This window comes from Podarcis filfolensis (genome assembly GCF_964270895.1).
Source record: "Podarcis filfolensis genome assembly, chromosome: 12".
In the NCBI taxonomy this organism is placed as follows: Eukaryota; Metazoa; Chordata; class Lepidosauria; order Squamata; family Lacertidae; genus Podarcis; species Podarcis filfolensis.
In genome coordinates this window covers 34,985,723-35,006,071 of record NC_139614.1, presented here as the reverse complement: position 1 = coordinate 35,006,071, position 20,349 = coordinate 34,985,723, and the positions used below count along the sequence as shown (strand labels likewise).

Sequence of the window (20,349 nt, the reverse complement as noted above, 5' to 3'; positions counted from 1 at the left end):
CAGTTAGTCAAGTTACCTGAGTGGCAAGGGCAGGAGCCACATTGTAGCAGTTCCTCTGGCATGAGGAGAAGTTGAGCAGGGGGTCTTGGACTTCTAAAACTTTAAGTCCGTAAGAGCAATATGTTTTAAAAGAACTGACCTTGAAAAGCTTTGCTTGTTATAGAAGCCAAGTTTCCTCCTTGTTTTTTACAAGCAGTTCGTGCATCAGACCAATTTTTTCTGTCTTCTTCATTAAACCCAAACAGTTGGAAGCACTGGGGGAAAGAATACAAACTCAAAACTCTCATCAATCATGATATGGTTAATGAAATCAACAGTAATGAAATGGTACTGGAGTAGCAGACATGGATTATTTAATGACTTCAGAGAGGAATCAGAAATCTGAGATTTGTTGACTAGGGTTATCATAGAGTGGAGGATGGGGCAGAGGTGCCTACGTGCTGCAGGTTGGGGGAGAGACTCCCTGGCAACTACAGCTATATCTGCTGATAGCTCTACAAGTGTAGATTTACCACTGATAGGAGTTTACAAAGGAGTGATTGAATAACATATTCTTTTACTTTTTAATTGTATGTTTTTTGTAATATACAGCCCACTCACAACTTGCACTGGGGTTACGTTCTGAGGTTTGTGCAAACCCCATAATTGTGTATTGTCAGAATATTTTGGAACAGCCCACACACCTTTTGGAAGCTTTGCACTGAATGAGCCTTGCCCCCTTTGCAGGGCAGAGAGCTTTTAAGCTTTCCACCTTGTGTGCATTTAATTTCTCTGATCGCAGCTGACCATCCACCAAATGTGTGAGGCTGCCATCATGCAAGTTGACTGTAATATTCATTGTAAGCTCTGTAAAGAGCCCTTGCATAGAACTGTGGACACAGAGAGCAATCTCTGCATTGTCATAAGCTCATTGTATGCACTATAATAACTGAGAAGGGACAATATACCAGTTATATTTGCAGTCACTTTCTTAGTTACCTTGTTATTAAAAAAAAGCCAGCCATCAGCACAGCCCCCAACAGGTACAGGCATTGTGGGAGCAACAGTTGAACGGACAGAACTGTTATGCCTTTCACAGATGAATTTATTAGCAGTACCACAATTTGTATCATACCATAAACCTGAAAGAGGAATTATGTCTTGATCAGTAATATTAAATTACTCCCAAGTGAAAAAGCACACAGAGACCTTCAAGTATATATTGCAAATGAAAGATTGGTAACAACAAAGAGCAGCCACCACTTTTCTGAAAATAGAGCTTGTGAGAGACACCATACTGTTCCTACATTCTGTGGTATATGTCAATCATTCCAATCTGCGGTCTGCAAGCACATGATACAGAAGCCATGCTGAAATTAAACCTATGTGGGTTAAGCCTCAAAGAGAGCCTGTCCATGAACTCTGTGTTGTTTTAAGTTCCATATTGGATGGAAGGGGGATTATATATACAGGAAGTCCTTGTTTTGCACAGGGGTTACATTCCGGACCCCTGCAGGTGTTTGTGGAATGTGCATAAGCCTGCTCTGTCCCATTCCCCCTCTTTTCATGACATCTTTAGGACATTTTGGGGCTACTTCTGGGTGCAGTGCTGTGCATGCGTGCATAATTGCACGTCATTCAGACACGCCTAAAACGGTTGTCGCCTGTAAATGTAATACACAATTATCAGTGCTTTTTTTCTGGCACTCAATGGTACGCAGTACTGGCACCCCCCCCCCCAATCTAGCGTGGCCTCCAGCCACGAGGCCCAGTCAGCATCTCTCTTACACAGCATTTTCCTTTTTGTCTCAAAAAACCTTGTGCTTCTTGCTGCTGCTGGTCTCCAGCCTTGGAGTCCATGGGACTGCAATCTCATAGTCTAGTCAGGAGGGTTGTGGGCATTTCCTGGGACTCTTCGCCACTGAGGTGGTAGCAAAAGCAGCTACTCAGGGCCGAGGCTGGTATGAAAGGAACGATGAGGATGCCGAGCAGCCATGGTAACTGTCACTAATGCAGGAGGGCAAAGCTTGGGAGCGGAGGAGGCCCAAAGCCTGCAGGGCCAGTGAGTGGGTGCATCGCTGTGTCATACAGTGGCTGAAGCATCCCATTCCCTCTTACGTAATGGCAATCACTGTCCCCAGCTAGGAGCTCCCACTGCTCCACCTACCCTGAGGCTATTTCTTCCCTTTGTGAGTCATCCCTGTCTTCTCTGCGTTGGCTTTGTCTCCACATTAGGTGACAGGAGAGAGGGAGGCTTCAGATGTGTTAGTAACACTGAGAGGTTTCTTTATCCTTCAGCATAATCTCTTTCAGCTCTCTGGCCCAAGAAAGGTACTTCATGGTGAGTACCAGCACCTTTTTTTCTAGAAAAAAGCCACTGGCAATTATCCAGAATATAAACTGCTTAAAGTCCCAGAGTTAGTAAAGTAGCATATATAAAAGTCCATGTGGCAGTTCCAAAAATCTCTCTTACTGTATAAACTTGTCCACATGATAAATATATAGTGTCTTTTAAAATATTTTAATATCCTGTCATATTCAAAAGAAGACAATTAAAGAGCTGTAAAACAATTGATTTCCACTCCCATTTAATGTATATTTATGGATGGAATAGTCACTGTAACTACAGATTCAACATGTGATAGGTATTTATTGTCAAGTTTGCAGATTCTTATGACCCCCCCCCAATGATAAACTTTTATTCTACTTGCCTGTGATAGCCTTCATAGCAACACATGTTTCATCATCATTTCCAGAGTTGGATTCACCAGGTGCCCAGGATGCATAGGTCACTGGAGTTTGATCCAACCAGCTATAGAAAATAGTAAGAGAAAACGGGACAGAATAATGTAATTTGCCCTTCATTTACATTGCATACTTTTACAAAAGAAATATTGGGGGGCAGGGTTGTGGGGATTTAGCAAAGGGAACACCAGGCTGATAAACTATTTAGCAAAACTGAGCATTTAACAATATTAATTTACAATGATAAAGAATATTATTTACACTGTTATTTCATTCTTATTTGTACTGTTTTATTGTTGTTAGCCGCCCTGAGCCAGGCTTCGGCTGGGGAGGGCGGGATATAAATAAAATTTATTATTATTTATTATTATCACCAGGCTTTGCATCTCTTGGTGGCACTGTATATATCTAGCATTACTTTTTCTCTTTTTACCTTTAGAGGGACTTTCTTTAAAATGCAGGGTCTCATGATTAGCAGCCATAGCAATTTCTAAGGCTAAATATGGAAACACAAGAACCTGCTCACTGAGCTCCTTCGTCTTCTTGTCTTCTTAAGAGTGGTCATGTGCCCCATTTTAAAGTGAACAGTCCTTTATCTGACAGGCTTTTAGGGGACAATCTTTTATTTGAAGATCTGTCCACTATAAAGCTGGTTTAAAGAACCCCAGGTCTCCTGGTCATTCTCTTCCCTCAGCATGGTGAGATGGATTGAAAATATAATGAAATTATAGCAATTATTTATAAATTCATACATACAATTATAAAACATCCCAAACAGGACTTATGCAAATCAGTGCCTTCTTTGGTTCCCTGCCCCTGCTTTTTGGTAATGCAGTTCCTCTTTTCTTTATGATGTCTAAGTGGCCTCTCTATGTCTTTCCAGGATTGTACCTTTCTGATTCACTCTGACCTCAGCCATGGCCTAGCCCTATAAAAATAAAAATAAAATACCTATGACTGGCAGGTAGAAGTAAGGGGCCTGTCAGTTACTGGGGCCGTTTAATTAGAGAAAAATGATATGCCTGTATTTTATAGGTAGAATGTAATATTTATATTTGAAAAATGATTAAATTGGTTCTTCTTTTACATAAAAGCCCCCTTTCATGGCTGTAATCTTCAAGCCTGAGGGGAAGCAGTAGTGAGGAAGATCTGAAAAAAGCTTGTTGGTGGGGGAGCAAGGGGCAACTTGCCTTTGCACTGCTTCTTTGCCAACTCAAATGGAATGGGGGGGAGTATACCAGGTGTGGAGAAGTATGACAACAATGAACTCTCAGCTCTCTCCATGAGGCAAGGTGAAGCCATTTGCCTCAGGTGGCAGATCTGACCCATGTCCCACTCCCATCATTATGCAGCTGCCAGCCCCACTGGGGCTTCACCTGTGCCACTGCCACCACAGCACTGTTGCTCATGCTGCTGCCACTGCACCCTCTCTGCCGCTGTTGCATTATAATGCAGATGCAGGCAAGGGTGCAGCTGCTGTGTCAGGACTGGCAGCAGCATGGGCACAACAGCAGGGGCAGGGAGGGTGTGGGAAGGGAGCTTAGATCTGTGGGGGGTGCTATCGTGGGGGTGGTGTTGGGGTGTTTTGCCTACAATGACATAATATCTTGGGCTGGGCCTGGTTCTCAGTCTCTTGCACTGGAGTCATAAAAGGTCATCAGTATTAGAGGGAGGATGTCATGGGAGAGGGAGAGTATCAGTGCTGCAATGTTCAGAGCATGGCTGGGAGCAGAGCAGAAGGGAGCAATTAACTAGGAACACGCCACATCCAAGCTACATACAATAGCCATAGAAGTCAGGCAGATAGAGTGGTGCCCTCTTCCTCAACACATGAAGAAAGAGGGTGGTGCCCCCAAAAGCTTTGGAGGAAACGGCATAATAAGTGAGAAGTTCCATGCAAATGAAAGAGACAAGGGTGTGATGCCAGCCTGGTGAATTGTAACATTGTAGTTTTAGATTGTTGTAACCTATCCTGAGACCTTATGGTTAAGGATGGGTAAAACACGTTAATAATAATAACAAGGCCAACAAGAACTAGAATGCATAATTCTGGGTCTGATAGAGCCAGGGGCAAGTCAGAGTAGAACAGCGGAAGGAATAGAGGGAAATACAACTTGCAAAGCTAAGAAAGGTAGGTCAAGTGATTAGAATGGCTACTGAGATCTTTGAGCAAAGGACCCACCAGTTAAGAATTAGCCTGTGGCTCTGTAGACCCTTTGTAAAGTCTACTTTAACAGAGCTAAAGTAGTGAAACAACTAAATTGGCTGAACTACAATATCCAAATCCCTGTTGGGCTCTCACTGACATAGCAGAAAGAAAGGTGGTATAGGACTTTTATTCTCTATCCTTTTCCGGCTACTCCCCAAACTATTTCACTTTTATTGGAGACATAAGTTTTACCACCTTGTGGGGGCATGCTGGGGGCTAAGTGCTGGATCCTTAGGATCAAAGCCTTAGCCTGGTGTTTCCCTTGCATGTATGCATTCATTCCAACACTGGGCTTTGATGTCAACAGAGCAAGGGCTGTGAAAGTTTCTGAGGTAGCACAGAGGAGGTAACTGACAGTCAGTTTTCCTCTCCAAGGTCAGTCTTCCCTATCCACCATCCCTAGACACCATTACAGGAACCATAGGACTGCAGAGTCAATCTATATATCTGGGAGATTAATTGAATCAGTTTAGAGAAAAATGGTGAATATAACATCCTTCTATCCAGATTATTTAACATTAACCTAGATATTATCTAAGAAACTTTGTATGATTTACATTTTTTAAAAAAGTTGTTGACTTACCCAAACTCTCCATCAAGACCCACAGTTAAACCAATGTAAAGGTCACCAGAGTGAGTTCCATAATAGTTGTTCTATAACATACAAAGGAAAAATGGGGAGTAAATGTAACAATAAAGTAATCAGATATATTTACAAATCAGCCAATACAAAAAGAGACTTGTAATTATAAACATAACATGTTTGTACTTTATTAAAACACAAATAAAGCTTTCAGTTAAAAGAAATTAGAGAAAACAGCTAAAATTAGAGAAAACAAGGAAGTTATTTATTATGGATTAATAAACTGATGTACCCGTAATAAGACCATTGGTACTTAACGTGAAAAGGATTTTGGGGTCAATGTAAGAATGGGCATTTAGCTCCCTCTAGCAGTTGCAGGCAAACTGCAAACTAGAAAAAAATATTCAAATTCCTCCCTCAGTTTGTGAGAGGCAATAGACAACTTGGGAGGAAGATTTCTTAAGTGCTGAACTAGGAACTGAGAAATCAAGGTCCAAATCTCCACAGCCATGAAGTTACCTGGGTGACCTTGGGACAGTCACTGCCCAAGTTGTTGTGGGGATTAAATGTAGAAACCAAGAGTCCACCTTTTGCTCCTTGGAAAAAACCCCAGAGGAAAAGCAGTCTGACTTTGTTTTCTTTTGTTTGGTTGCTTTCTTTAATAAAGAAGGGAGAGGGAGAAAACTGATCTGCCTTTCCTCTGCTGTGGGAGAGGGACAATGAAGGGAGGGGGGAAAGAGTGGTGCTTCAACTGGCTCCGGAGTCCCTCATAAAAACCAGACAGAAGCCAAGCTGTCATAGAGAGATAAAACATAACAGAAGAGTGTAGTGAGGCTGTTGCAGGTTGCAAGTTGGGGGAATGTATGTGAGGGAATATATGTACGTATATATAAAATAAAAAATCTTTAACAACAAGGGAAAGCAACACACTACAGTAACACAAACAAGGAGATACAGAAATAATACAAGCCTATAGTGAAGATGTAGAGAGTCAAGAACAGACTGCTTTCCTGAGGCAAAATTGAAGAAAAAAACCAATCTGGATTGTGCTCTAACCTATCTTGTATATACATTTTTTTGTCTGATGGCGAAGAGTCTCTCTGTTTTCTTTTGCTGTCATGTGTCTAGCTTCTCTTTCCCTTCTTTGGCTTGTCTCAGTATAAAACTGGCTTTCAATGAGGGAACAGTTTGGATTACGGTACTTCTTTCCAGCTTGCAATTTTGACTGCAACTGCTAGAGGGACCTAAATACCCATCCTTGACATCAGCTCAAGAGCCCCAAGAGAACAGATGGTTTATTGAAGATTTTTAATTATATGTGGTATAAATTACAATGCAGCCTATGCCACCTGCTTTCATGTCATAATGCTGCCCATTTCACTTCACTCTTCCACTTAGTGAGTTGCACTTCTTTGTCTTCTAAATGAAGAGATGGGGAAGGAAAATTAAACAAGCAATGAAAAAGAACTAGAAGAGGGAAAGGATAAGATGGATCCATAAAGAGGGTTTCATAATGGATCTGGACAGAGCTTTTTTTCAGCTAGAACTCACCGGAACTCAGTTCCGGCACCTCTCAGGTGGGCACCATTGCCATTATAAGAGAACAAGGGAGGCGTTCATGGTGAGTTCCATTCCTGTTTTTCTAGAAAAATAGTGCTGGATGTAGAGAAAAGCAGGGAGGGAGGTTGGGGAGGTGAAGGCAGAGGGTGAAACCCTGAGTGATAAGCCCACTATGCTTTCATTATAGGCCCCTGATAATCTGTAGAGAAACTCCTCTTCCCAAACATTTTGTTTGTGTATTTCCATCATGTTTCTTTGAAAATTGTATATTGCTGGATAGAATATTGAACTTTGCTGGCATGAAAATTAAATGCTTAGGCACAAAAATACATTTTGACCTATTGCTCTGCATCAAGCCTAGATCTGTGATGATTATTTGGGTGAATGGATCATACCACCCCCCCCCCCAATTCTCACTTCTTTGTCAGTGTCTTACACTTCAATACATGACCACATGTATAAGATTAAGGTTCTGGTGACCCTATCCAGAAGAAAATGTTTAGCAGGCATCAAAATAGCCACAACCCATCATTCATCTGGCTCTTTTTTTAGAAACACTCCAAGCTGTACTTGATTAGGAAAACATATATTCCAAATATTTCTTACATATTTCCACAAAAACTTTCTTTCCGTTTCACTTTCAATGACAGTAAGATCTCCACCATGCTTCTTGCACAATGCTCGTGCTCTTTCTGCAGATGTACTTGTATTACTGACATAGTACTCATGTTCCTCATACAAAATCCAGCCATTATCAATTATTTTGAATGAATAGTCTGCAAAAGAAGACATATTTTTATTTATCTTATTTAAAGTAGTTCTTAAATACCCTTCACCAAATGATTCCAGAGAGTTATACAGAAATATGCATAACGGTAATTCATGCAATCAGTGCTATAACTAAGAAACTTTAATGATATTAATGGAGATCTCCCCTCCTCTACATTAGACAATCGCGCACATCAGTTCTGTTTGAAACACACAATCAACACCCCCCTCATGCATTTCTTATTGCTGGTTCACACTGTAAAATTAATTTAAAAACAAAGCAGTTTAGTTACCATGATACTATATTTTATATATAAAATGAGCACCTATTTATTTATTTTATTTTTATTTATTTTATTTATTTACCTCCCCAAACCCGCAGGTCTCAGGGCAGTTCACAAAATAAAATCAGACTATAAAACCACAAAACATATAATCAAAATAAAAACAACAACCCAATAACACACACCCCCAAACACATTTTAGAAGGGCATAGGATGTCAGTCAAATCAACCAAAGGCCTGGTTAAAAATGAATGTTTTTGCCTGGTGCCTAAAGATGTATAATGAAGGAGCCAGACAAACTTCCCTGGGGAGAGCATTCCACAGACGGGAAGCCACTGCAGAGAAGGCCTGTTCTTGTGTTGCAACCCTCTGGACCTCTCGAGGAGGAGGCACACAAAGAAGGGCCTCACAAGATGATCTCAGGGCTCGAGTAGGTTCGTATGGAAAGAGGCAGTCCTTGAGGTATTGTGGTCCTGAGCCGTTTAAGCGTTTATAGGTCAAAACCAGCACTTGAATTGGGCCCGGTAACAAATTGGTAGCCCATGCTTTGGCAGGCAAGGTGCATGAGAGTTTGGTGGTAATTCATCTGCAGTCTTGAAGGAACTAGTTAACTTGGCCTATTTCTGTCTGGATGCAGGTCTAGATCTGGAACAGCCATAGTTTCCCTGACAGCCGACCTTATTTGGGACAGGGACAAAGAGTGTGTGACTCCATTAGTCTTGCATTGAAGGTGCAACAAACCTTCAGGCAAGCAGCCAGGTTTATTGAAGATCTGAGCTAGAGAGCCTCTCTTGAGGCTCCCCAAAAGTCTGCTGGAGTGTGCTGGCAAGTGGCTAATCGGCGTGCCTCAAGCTTTCAAAGTCACAATGGAGGAATGGTGAGAAGAAAGGGGGTGGGGTGATCCTACATTCCAAAACTGCAATGTTTCTACTCTAGACAATTTGGGTGACAAAGGGAAATGAACTAAGCAGATTATGGGGGAGGAGAAGCAGAAAGGGAAGTTATAAGGATATAAGGTACAGTGGTACCTCTGGTTACGTACTTAATTCGTTCTGGAGGTCTGTACTTAACCTGAAACTGTTCTTAACCTGAAGCACCACTTTAGCTAATGGGGCCTCCCGCTGCCGCTGCGCCGCTGGAGCACGATTTCTGTTCTCAACTTGAAGCAAAGTTCTTAACCTGAAGCACTATTTCTGGGTTAGCGGAGTCTGTAACCTGAAGCGTATGTAACCCTAGGTACCACTGTACAGCAGTCAAGGAAACCTGATGCTTAGGAGCACAGGAATCTACTTTATACCTCCAGCTAGCTCAGTTTTGTCAACACTGGTTAGCAGTGGTTCTCCAGACTTTGTAAGGAATCTTTTCCAATCCAACCTGGAGATGCTGATGGTTACTTCAACACACAAAGGATGTGCTTTACCGATGAGCTAAAGGCATCCCTTCTAGAGGTGAATCTTAACAAGTTCAGCAAGCCCATACCAAGGAGAATCTACTGACAGAACTTTCAATGACTGAAGAAAACTGCTGGGACAATCCCGCCCCCACCTTCCCCAACACTACTTAGGACTTACTTGTCCTGAGAGAAGGCAGAAATTTGGGTGCCCAGACTATGGAGCACAACTATCCTTCACTCCTGAGAGAATCATCCTTGGCCTGAGAGAGCTGTTAAGGCAGACCCACCCCCACCTTCTATGGTACAGCTTTAAAAAGACCAATGTGACCTGAGGGAAGGCAGAATCACCCAACATACCAAAATCATTGCTTGGTTCAGGTTTCAATGGTACACCTGAAAAACCAAAGACAAATTCATTATAATGGATTATAGTATCATTTGTATTGTATTATTTTATTTCATATAGCAAGCAGGAGTTCATAAAAATGAACATAAAGTTTTATTTATAGCATACCACATTTCTACATCTTTGTGGAAACACAGGTAAAACCTAATGTGAAAGAAGAATCAATAGCTCTGTACTCACAATAGCCGCAATGGCCTAATTTCTTGTTCTTATTGAAATGGAATAGAGGCGACTCAGAACTTATGCTGGGGTTATGTTCCGGGGATAGCACCTAGAGCCCAAACCATGTATGGTCAAAACATATTGGGTTCAATGGCAGGGGCAAGACGGGGCTTGCCAAAGTATTTTTTTCTAGCCATCCACCCCCTTTTGCAAAGCAGATAGATTAAATGTGGATAATTTGTGAGTGACCTGTGCTTCACATCTCAGACTGTCAGAATCTGAACTCTGCAACATTCATAGCAAAGGTTGAATGCATTTCTCATTATTTTCCCCTCCTCTCAAAAAGGCATGCATCTTAAAAAGCCAGGCTTCAGCAGTGCAGCAAATGAAGGCCTTGTTGGCTTTGTTTAATGGACCAGTAGTAAATGAAAAGGAATCTTACCTCTTTTAATTTGGCAAACCCAACTGAGAAAACTGTCACAGTGGAAAGGCATCCAACGATTCCAATTCTGTCTTATTCCTCCACATTTTGCATCTGGTTCATAGAAAAACCAAGGGCTCCTCATTTCAAAGTTTAGCTACAGTAGAAACAAACTTTTCTTATTCTTATTCTTTTTAAAATTCATCCGTGGCAACATATCAAAAAGGAGACAGACTTACAATAGCAGTCTTAGAATGATTTGTACCCATGTGAACATCTACATACAGTGGTGCCCCGCAAGACGAATGCCTCGCTAAACGAAAAACCCGCAAGACGAAAGGGTTTTCCGATTTTTTAGCGGCTTCGCAAGACGAATTTCCCTATGGGCTTGCTTCGCAAGACGAAAGCCCATAGGGAAATCTCCGGGGACAGCGGGGAAGCGCAGCACGCCTTCTCCTCTGTTCCCGGACCTGTCCTGAAGGCTTGCTGTGGGAGGTCCGGGAACAGAGGAGAAGGCGCGCAGCGCTTCTCCTCTGTTCCCGGACCTGTCCTGAAGACTTGCGGTGGGAGGAAGGTTTTCCTCCCCACCGCCAACATTCAGAACAGCATTCTGAATGTTGGCGGTGGGGAGGAAAGCCCTCCTCCCACCGCAAGCCTTCAGGACAGGTCCGGGAACAGAGGGGAAGGCGCGCAGCGCTTCTCCTCTGTTCCCGGACCTGTCTTGAAGACTTGCGGTGGGAGGAAGGTTTTCCTCCCCACCGCCAACATTCAGAAGGCTGTTCTGAATGCTGGCGGTGGGAAGAAAAGCCCTTCTCCCCCCGCCAGCCTTCAGAAGAGGTCCGCGGACAGACTGTCCCCGGACCTGGTCTGAAGGCGGTCTCCATAGGAACGCATTAATTGATTTTCAATGCATTCCTATGGGAAACCGTGCTTCGCAAGACGAAAAACTCGCAAGAAGAAAAAACTTGCGGAACGAATTAATTTCGTCTTACGAGGCACCACTGTATATAGAAAGAAATGGGTTGCCATTTCCTTATTAATACTGTGTGGGTGCAGGCTAACATTACTCTTATACCTAAAGAGGGACAAGAGTTGACCTTAATAAAAAATTATTGACCAATCTCATTACTGAATAATGACTATAAATTATTTCAAATGATTTTGTTAGGAAATTTTTAAAAAATTCTATAAGACTTAATATACACCATGACCAAAGCAGATTTTTACCTATCAGACAATTAAGAGACAATGTCAGAAATGTGTTTGAGTATTTGAGCTGTCATAATGAGAAGCAAGCTGCACTGATTTTTCTGCATGCAGAATTTTTACGTGAAAGAGTAACTGAACTTGAGGATTTGAAGATTAGAGAAGATAGAATTGTTAGATTTTAAGGTATGAATACTATATTTAGCTGCAAGATAGAGATCCAGAAGTCCTTTTATTCTTTTTTATCTTTCTCTAAACATTTCTCTCTCTTTCTACTCTCTTGCTTTCACTTTCTTTAGGTTTTCCCTTTTTTGTCTTTTCTTCATTCTGCCTATGTTCTTTTTTAGATTAAGTGGCTGTTTTATATCAGTAAATTATAAAACGATACTTTGTAATGGGCATGTATTTTTGTATATCAATAAGTAATTTCAAGCAAATCTTGTAGATTGCATACAAGTAATATGTTTAAAGACTTCATTGCTGGATATTTCAATTACTAAAGGTTTTAAAACACTGCTATGTGATCTGTCCAATGTAAATATGAGAACAAGAGGGTGTGTACGCCAAGCTTAAAGACATTTTTTTGTAAAACTAATAATAACTTTGCTATTAATACATCAGCATTACCCTTTTACTTACATTAGATCCATCACTCCAAGTAAATCCTTTATCAGGATCCACATTATTCAAACCAATCCAATAATTGTCATTGGAACGCCTAAAATATATAAAAAATAGTGTTACAGAGTCTAGAAAAATTCAACAAAGGAATGGATTTCATAAATCTGATACTCTGGTTTCTCTTCAGATCGTATAAATCTTTTGCCTAAGGATTTCAAACATCTGAGTTTTTAAATTTGCATTCACTACTTTGATATTCTCTAGAAAAATATTATACATGTGTATCATCAGTTCATTCATTTAAAGCTTGTTACATTATCAAATTTCTGGAACAGGTGTGCCATTCTGAGCAGGAAGGATTAAAAACAAACAAACTCACATCTCTTCTAGAATCTTCTGTTCTTCTTCACTGTGAATAGAAATGAGTTCTCCTCCAACTGCTCTACAAAACTCTCGTGCTTCAAACCAAGATTTCTTATTACTTTTGTTTTTCGTATAGGCCTAATGCATAAAACATAATTAAACACTGATAATAAGCACCAGCTTTTAATACATAACACTCCCTCCCTCTAAATATTGCTAATTTCCTTCTTTGTTTGCACCCAGGATTCATAGCCTGATAACCTTTTGAATTCAGACTCCAATTTCATATTCTGCATCAGATTCTACTACTTTTGCTCTTGACCACTAACCAGTACCAGGCCAGTGCCCTGTTCTGTCTTTATTACATACCAACAATTTATTCATGTTATAGAAAAGAAAGGAGCTTTGAAGTGTGAGCTTCATTCATTCTGCTACAACTAGAGATATGTGACAAGGGCTGTCCCATAACATTTTGGCACCTAAGGTAACCATGAAATAGTATCCCTCTCCCCACCAGGGATACTGCCACCTGAGGTGGTTGCCTCACTTTGCCTCATGGGTGGGCCAGTCCTGTGTGTGAATCATCCCTAGGATAAATCTGGTGAGCATTCCTTATGAAATTCCTACTTGCTCTTTCTTTCTTTTCCTGAAGACAAATAACATATTTCTATGCTAGTTGTAATATAAAATGTGGGACTATCAAATTATCTCATTCAGAGTATGGTTTGCATGAGTTCCCATTTCACAGATAAGGAAAGCAGCTAAGGGCAAGGCAGACATAGCATAATTGAATGTATTTACACCAGAAGAGTTCAACCTTTTGGAGTCCACGGCTCCCTTGACCAACAACATTGTTTCTGTGGCACCTCTGTGGGGCTTAGAAACACAGTTGTGTCACCCCTTGCCTACAGCACTGGCATCCTCTCAACCTTTTTCGGACACCCTTCCTTGTGGAGTGTTCCTTTAGCCTCCTCTCCCCTCTCCTTGGAAGTCCTGTGGGAACCTGCTGCCGCCGCCCCTGGTCTCTGAACTACCCCACCCCAAAGAGAGGTGCCTCCTTACACTGCACCAAGGGGCCTGGCCTTAGCGACCTGACGGAGACTGGCCAAAGGTGAATGTGAGGCCAGCACCTTACCTTACTTATGCACACTTGTTAGAAAATAATGCTAGGTGGCTTTACTGCCATACCTTAGAAGAGCATCTACAGTATGTTGGGCTGCCATACGTCTGGGGGGAATTTCCAAAAGGTGGCACTTTGTTCTGGATCTTGAAATATGGCATCCCTAACAGTATGATCAACACCAGTTTGCTGAACCTTTTTTAAAGATTCTGTCACTGTCAGGATACAAAAAATCTGGATAGCTATGCAGCCTTCATTGAGAATTAGTTGCACTGTTTTTGTTGTAAGCCTCATTTAATTATTATTATTATTATTATTAAGGTAACTGAATATTTCAAACTCATTTCAAAAAGTAAATTTGAAGGATCCCCTCCCAATCCCAATTCACAAGGGAAATTATCTTAAAATTATCTGAAAGATGTGTAGAATTTTTCTCCAGTTCCTCAGGCTGTAGTGTCACAAATTTTAAGATTCAACAGAATATACAACAAACATTTTTGGTTGGTTTGAATTTGGTTGGTTTGTGCTCTACTTAACAGGTGACAAAGGTTGCAAAACACCATCAAAAATATTCCTTCTGGATAATGACTCCATAAATATAATCCAGAATTATCTAATTAAGCCAGCACAGCTGCAAATCTCTGGGCCCTAGGTACCCTTTCCTCTCCCTCCCTTAAACCCAGAGCTGTTTTACTGGGCTACTGTCAATGTGGAATTATCTTTCACAGGCCAGTTTGAAACTGATCTTATTGAACAATTTTAGGTTAATGTTGAAAAATAGGAGACAAGAATTATGAATGGTCACACAAAATATGAGACCCGCAAAAAAAAAGGATTAGTAAAACAGAAATAAATATGCAGCTACAATATGTTAAACCACCAACAGAAAAATTCTGAGCCCAGAATTGAATGAGATTCACAGCATTTCCACACAAAAATCTAAGCTTTCTTCATATCAGTGGTAGAATAAATAGGGCAGCCAAGGAAGGGGGAGTCATTTTGTTGCTAAACAGTGGGGAGGCAGAAATCCATTCTGATCTACGGCAGAAATCTATTCTGATCTACAGCAAACCAGCCAAAGATCAATTTTGAAGTTGACATTTCAAATAAACTAAAGTTCAAAACATTGAACTAAACTACACAATAAAATGAATCACAATTTAAAAAATCCATTGAACATTTATATTTAAACTAAAACCACACTCTCAGATGGCTTGCATGTCTACCTTTGCCTTGCTATTTAAGCAAGCAAGAACTTAGACACAAGAAACGCTATACCTACCTTAAAGCACACATTTCTAGTACTGCTTGGACGCCATCCTACTGGGCACGGCTGCAGAGGAGTTGGTTTGGGGGCAGGAGTTGTTGTCACATCTTCAGCCCATTGTTTGCAGATGAAGGTTGCCTTCTCCTCACAGTTCACAACATCCCACAATCCAGCTGCAGTCCCAGTTCTCATGGCAACACAGCCAGAATGTTGCCCTTTTGGAGATACAATCGCCAGTCCAATTGAGTATCTGTTCATATGTGTAAAACTACTACTAATGTAGAATGTAGAAGCCCCTTGTGAAATATTACTCTAGTTAGGTTTCAGGAAGTACCTACCAGGCATTTCTGAATTCCAGTGGGTGAACAGAGCACTGTCTCCACTGGTCCAGATAAATGTCCCTGGTTGCTGTACATCTGAAAGACCGATCCAGAGATATTTTTCAGAATGAAGCCCAACTAGGCTAGTCAGGTAGGCTTGTTCATACCTGCAAAGAAAAATACGTAATAAGTGCATTAAAAGTGAGTGCTTCTTTTTTAAAAAAGAAGAAGTTAATTTTCAGGACATGGTGGAGTTGATGTGCATTTATTATTATTGTTATTATTATTATTATTATTATTATTATTATTATTATTATTATTCCCAGGGCATAGTTAAGCTGGTATCACTCTGTATATCAGAGAAGACATAGAAGCCAACACGCTGGAAAACCATGAAGGGTTAGACTCCACCACAGAGTCGTTTTGTAGGTAACAATACTAAGCCTGATGAGTAATTTAGTACAGGGGATATGCTATTGTCCTCCTGCTAAAAATGCTCAGGGAGATCTTCAGATGGAGACTGAGATCAAGGAGGCATTCAAAAGAGGGAATGCTAGAAAAATAGGTGGCTTCAACACTCTCACAGATTGGGTGCATGTGTGTTCTAATCACAACAAAGAGGTAAATGTTCTAGATATCCTCAATGACTGTGACCGAGGGCAGCTGGTCACGGAACTAACCAGAGGGATCTCAGCCCTGACTTAGGCTGCTTACACACCATATATAGAAAACAATGCTCTTAATAAAACTGAGAAGTATAGTTTACCCTTCACAGAGCTACAATTCCAAGCACGCTTAATAAACTACAGTTCCCAGGATTCTTGGGAGTGGGGGGAGATGTACTTGAAATGTATGGTGTGTAGATAGCTTTAATCTTAGGTGGTGGCCAGAACCTGCTGCAAGATGTAAACATTATCGAACCAACTGGGGAAAGTGACCAGAATGCTATCAAAAGAAAAAGGTTAAAACAACAACACACAGCCATGCCTTCAGGTCAATTTTTACTGAGGAATACATCTACATTTTGTGTCTACCAGCATCATCTACAGGTCTGTCAAAAGTCTGACAAAAGAATTACAAGTGCATCCAGAGTAGGTAACTGAGGCACATGATTCTCTGTTCAGACTACACACATATAAAACAGCAAAATACATATATACAGGAAATCATCAATGGGTTTAGAAGATATATTAGAAAACATGCACCCATTTGAGATAGAAAAATCATTTGAGATAGAAAAATCATTTGAGATAGAAAAATCATTCAAGCTAAGTGTCTTATATTCATACGGACAACCAGTAAATCCCTGACGAGCAAATTGAGATTCATGATCAAGGAAATCAGTAAGGCCACAGATTGCAAATCTAATAGGAAGTTCACAAGAAATGCTGAGCAGATCATTCAAGAAAGTACCTTAGTCACAGACTGTGGTTCAACTCTTAATATGTATTATGTGGCCAAAGAATTAGGCCTCTAACAATTGTAACCATTGTACTTTTCACCCACATAACACTCATAAGCTTGTATCCAATGTTCGTTCTATTTAGTGTAGACACATAAAAAATAATGAACATGGCTGACTTAGGTCCATTAATGTCAACAGGTGTAGTCTGAGTGACATTTAGATGGACACAAGCAAGAGTAAGAAAGCTGTGCATAAATTTTAAAAATAAAACTAATTGAGCAGATAGTCATAACAAAATCATCTTTTTTCTTTCATGGCCAAGAAGTGGGGAAAGTGGAGTGAAGAATGCCCTCTGAATATCAAGACCAATTATTTTTCAGTTGGAATATTGAGAAATATAGCTATTTTGTAGTTTATCAATATTTAAAATGCTCGTTTCTTCATTCTTGATCTAAGGAAATTCTTTTTCATACCTGTTCTCCACAGAAGTTAAAGATCCCTTATTTGTTTCACAGAACATCTTTGCTTCTGAAAATGTTAGAGATGTTTGTCCAATTAAATAACAATAGATACCGTGCCTTTTCCAGCCCTGTTGATATAAAAGAACCAGCAACCACATTACTACAATATTAGATTGGAGACAATGAGGTTTTTCAAATTACGCTGCTGAATATGTACTAAAATGGGAATCTCTGTCCATCATGAGGCGCCACAGAAGTTGCACAGAAATGTCCTATATGTTGCCTGGGTCAGTAATGTCACCCTCTGAAATGATGCAAGAGTCTTTATCCCGGCATAATAATTATGCTTATTATTATTAATTATTAGATTTATATACTGCCCTTGATCATAAGATATCAGGGCAGTTCACAGTACTTTGACCATTTGACAATTCCTTTTCGAGCCCAGACTATCAATATAACAATCTAAAGCAGATTATGGGGAATAGTCTGGTGTAAAGCAGATGAGTCTGATTTCTTCTGGTTCTGGAGTAAAACATACAAGACTGCCTTAAACAGAGTCAGAATGTAATCTCCTTCAGTATTGTCTACTCTGAATAGCAGCAGGTCTTCAGTGTTGCCAACTTCCCTTTTTACTGGAAATGTCAGGGATTGAATCTGAGGCCTTCAGCAAATGTTTGCCACTGAGTTGCATCACCAGCAATTTTGCCCATCTCTATTATATTTTGCTCTTTGGGAAAACACAGTTGTGTGATATTTAAAAAACAAACAAACAGAGCAATCTTGCTAGCTAAGGAATAAAGTTGAATCTAACCATTGAAATGCATAAATTGCTGAATGGATGATGAAGACCTTCCAATGTATACTTGTACTTTTCTCTGAATCAGGAAATGTTCCATGTATTCAATGAAGAATTCCCAAATTCCAAAATCTGAATCCAATAAAGGAATTACATTGCCCCTGTGAGCACATACCTCCATGAGCACATCAGAGCTCTATCACATTTATTAGCTATAATACAGAACTAGATTCCAAGGGAAACTGATTAAAGTGACCCACCTAGCCCAGCATCCTATTCTCACAATAGTCAACCAGATGCCTCTAGGAAACCTGAAAATGAGAGCTGAGTACAAGAGTACTCTTCCCTCCGGCAGTTCCCAGCAACTAGAATTCAGGAATTACCGTAATTTTATCTATTAATTTCCCCTCTGCTTGTGCCCCCTACAGGAGTCCCTCATTGATGGATCTGAGCAAGCCATCATGTCCACACTCTTATGGTCACAAGTTGCTGCTGAGAAATTTCAACTATTAATTAGCTTTAAAACCCTGGTAAAGAACATAAATGATAGATATATATGTGCATTTAACTTTTTAAACCACTTCAGACTTACTCTCTGGCAATTTGAATCAGCAATTTCAGGTTCTTCAGGAAGAGCTCCTGAAGGTTTTCTTTTACAGATGTAACCAAGTTCCACTTCACAGAAATAATCTGCCCAGTATCCACCCTGGATGAAGAAACATAAATATTGGTGAAAGATGATTCACTATCTTTACACTTTCTCATTTTCTTGATGCTTGGTGTCTTCCTTGATATCTACAACCAAAACTAATGAACTATTCTACTGAGAAATACTGTGCTTGTTAATGATAAACAAAACAGGGTTTCAGGTTGCAAGAAATGGTAGCATTCAAACATAAGTGGTCATCTTAATTCGAAAACTTAAGGCTGAGCTGGTCCAGTTCCCACTGATGTAAGATTTTCAAATATAGAAGTTTAGGATTGAATTATTTTGTTTTTTTAAAAAGCATTATTTAAAATTCTGCAGTCTTTGTATAGTATGTAAATTCTTTTAGTTTGCAAAATTTGTTCTGCATTATGGGTTTACCTTGCATAGTTTATTTCGGTTTTTCTATAACTATGATAAAGAGCATTCACCATCAAAGAACTGAAGCATCACTACCAAAGACTTTAAGTCTTACTGAGCCACATGTTTGGCTTCTGAGATTTTAAGAGAAAATTCCCACACAAGCAATGGTGCAACTCTGATCAGCTGAAAATGGTTTCTGCATGTAGTACCATGTTGTACACTATTTCTGTGATCTAACAGAATGTAAAGGTAAAGGGACCCCTTACCGTTAGGTCCAGTCGCGGACGACTTTGGGGTTGCGGCATTCATCTCACTTTACTGGCCAAGGGAGCCGGCATACAGCTTCCAGGTCATGTGGCCAGCATGACTAAGCTGCTTCTGGCAAACCAGAGGAACGCATGGAAACGCTGCTTACCTTCCTGCCGGAGCGGTACCTATTTATCTACTTGCACTTTGTGCTTTCAAACTGCTAGGTTGGCAGGAGCAGGGACTGAGCAACGGGAGCTCACCCTGTCATGGGGATTCAAACCGCCGACCTTCTGATCAGCAAGCCCTAGGCTCTGTGGTTTAACCCATAGTGCCACCCGTGTCCATACACTTATTTCTCAATAGGAGTGAATGGTGTGCTGGGTAGTTTTGCAGAGCTTCCCCTCCTGACACTAGCACTGCCAGTTACCTGGCACTATAAATTTTAAGGGGTATCATGAGCAGCATTGGGATGCGGGTGGCACTGTGGATTAAACCACAGAGCCTAGGACTTGCTGATCAGAAGGTCGGCGGTTCGAATCCCCGCGACGGGGTGAGCTCCTGTTGCTCGGTCCCTGCTCCTGCCAACCTAGCAGTTCGAAAGCATGTCAAAGTGCAAGTAGATAAATAGGTACCGCTCTGGTGGGAAGGTAAACGGCGTTTCTGTGCACTGCTCTGGTTCTTCAGAAGCAGCTTAGTCATGCTGGCCACATGACCTGTATGCTGGCTCCCTCGGCCAATAAAGCGAGATGAGCGCTGCAACCCCAGAGTCGGCCACGACTGGACCTAATGGTCAGGGGTCCCTTTACCTTTACCTTTACATAAGTGGCATTAAGCAGTATTAAACAGTCATGGCTTCATCTAAAGAACCCTGGGAACTGTAGTTTGCTAAGAGTGCTGAGAGTTGTTAGGAGACCTAACAGAGCTTCAGTTCCCAGAATTGCCTGGGAATTGATTTTTCA

The 20,349-nt window shown here is 40.8% G+C and overlaps 1 protein-coding gene across 3 annotated transcripts in view; it reads right to left on the bottom strand.

Moving 5' to 3' along the window:
- LOC310745935 (macrophage mannose receptor 1-like) overlaps positions 1 to 20,349 on the bottom strand; it is a 47,034-nt gene that overhangs the window by 18,077 nt on the left and 8,608 nt on the right. For all 3 annotated transcript variants that reach the window (XM_083579245.1, XM_083579246.1, XM_083579247.1), the window contains exons 9-21: positions 18,665 to 18,778; positions 17,286 to 17,401; positions 15,426 to 15,574; positions 15,103 to 15,302; positions 12,717 to 12,838; positions 12,356 to 12,434; positions 10,532 to 10,667; positions 9,879 to 9,914; positions 7,683 to 7,852; positions 5,517 to 5,587; positions 2,691 to 2,791; positions 979 to 1,121; positions 140 to 254 (exon numbers count right to left, since the gene is read on the bottom strand). In XM_083579245.1, the coding sequence (XP_083435371.1) occupies positions 140 to 254; positions 979 to 1,121; positions 2,691 to 2,791; positions 5,517 to 5,587; positions 7,683 to 7,852; positions 9,879 to 9,914; positions 10,532 to 10,667; positions 12,356 to 12,434; positions 12,717 to 12,838; positions 15,103 to 15,302; positions 15,426 to 15,574; positions 17,286 to 17,401; positions 18,665 to 18,778 (1,552 nt within the window). The remainder of the gene's footprint in view (positions 1 to 139; positions 255 to 978; positions 1,122 to 2,690; positions 2,792 to 5,516; positions 5,588 to 7,682; positions 7,853 to 9,878; positions 9,915 to 10,531; positions 10,668 to 12,355; positions 12,435 to 12,716; positions 12,839 to 15,102; positions 15,303 to 15,425; positions 15,575 to 17,285; positions 17,402 to 18,664; positions 18,779 to 20,349) is intronic.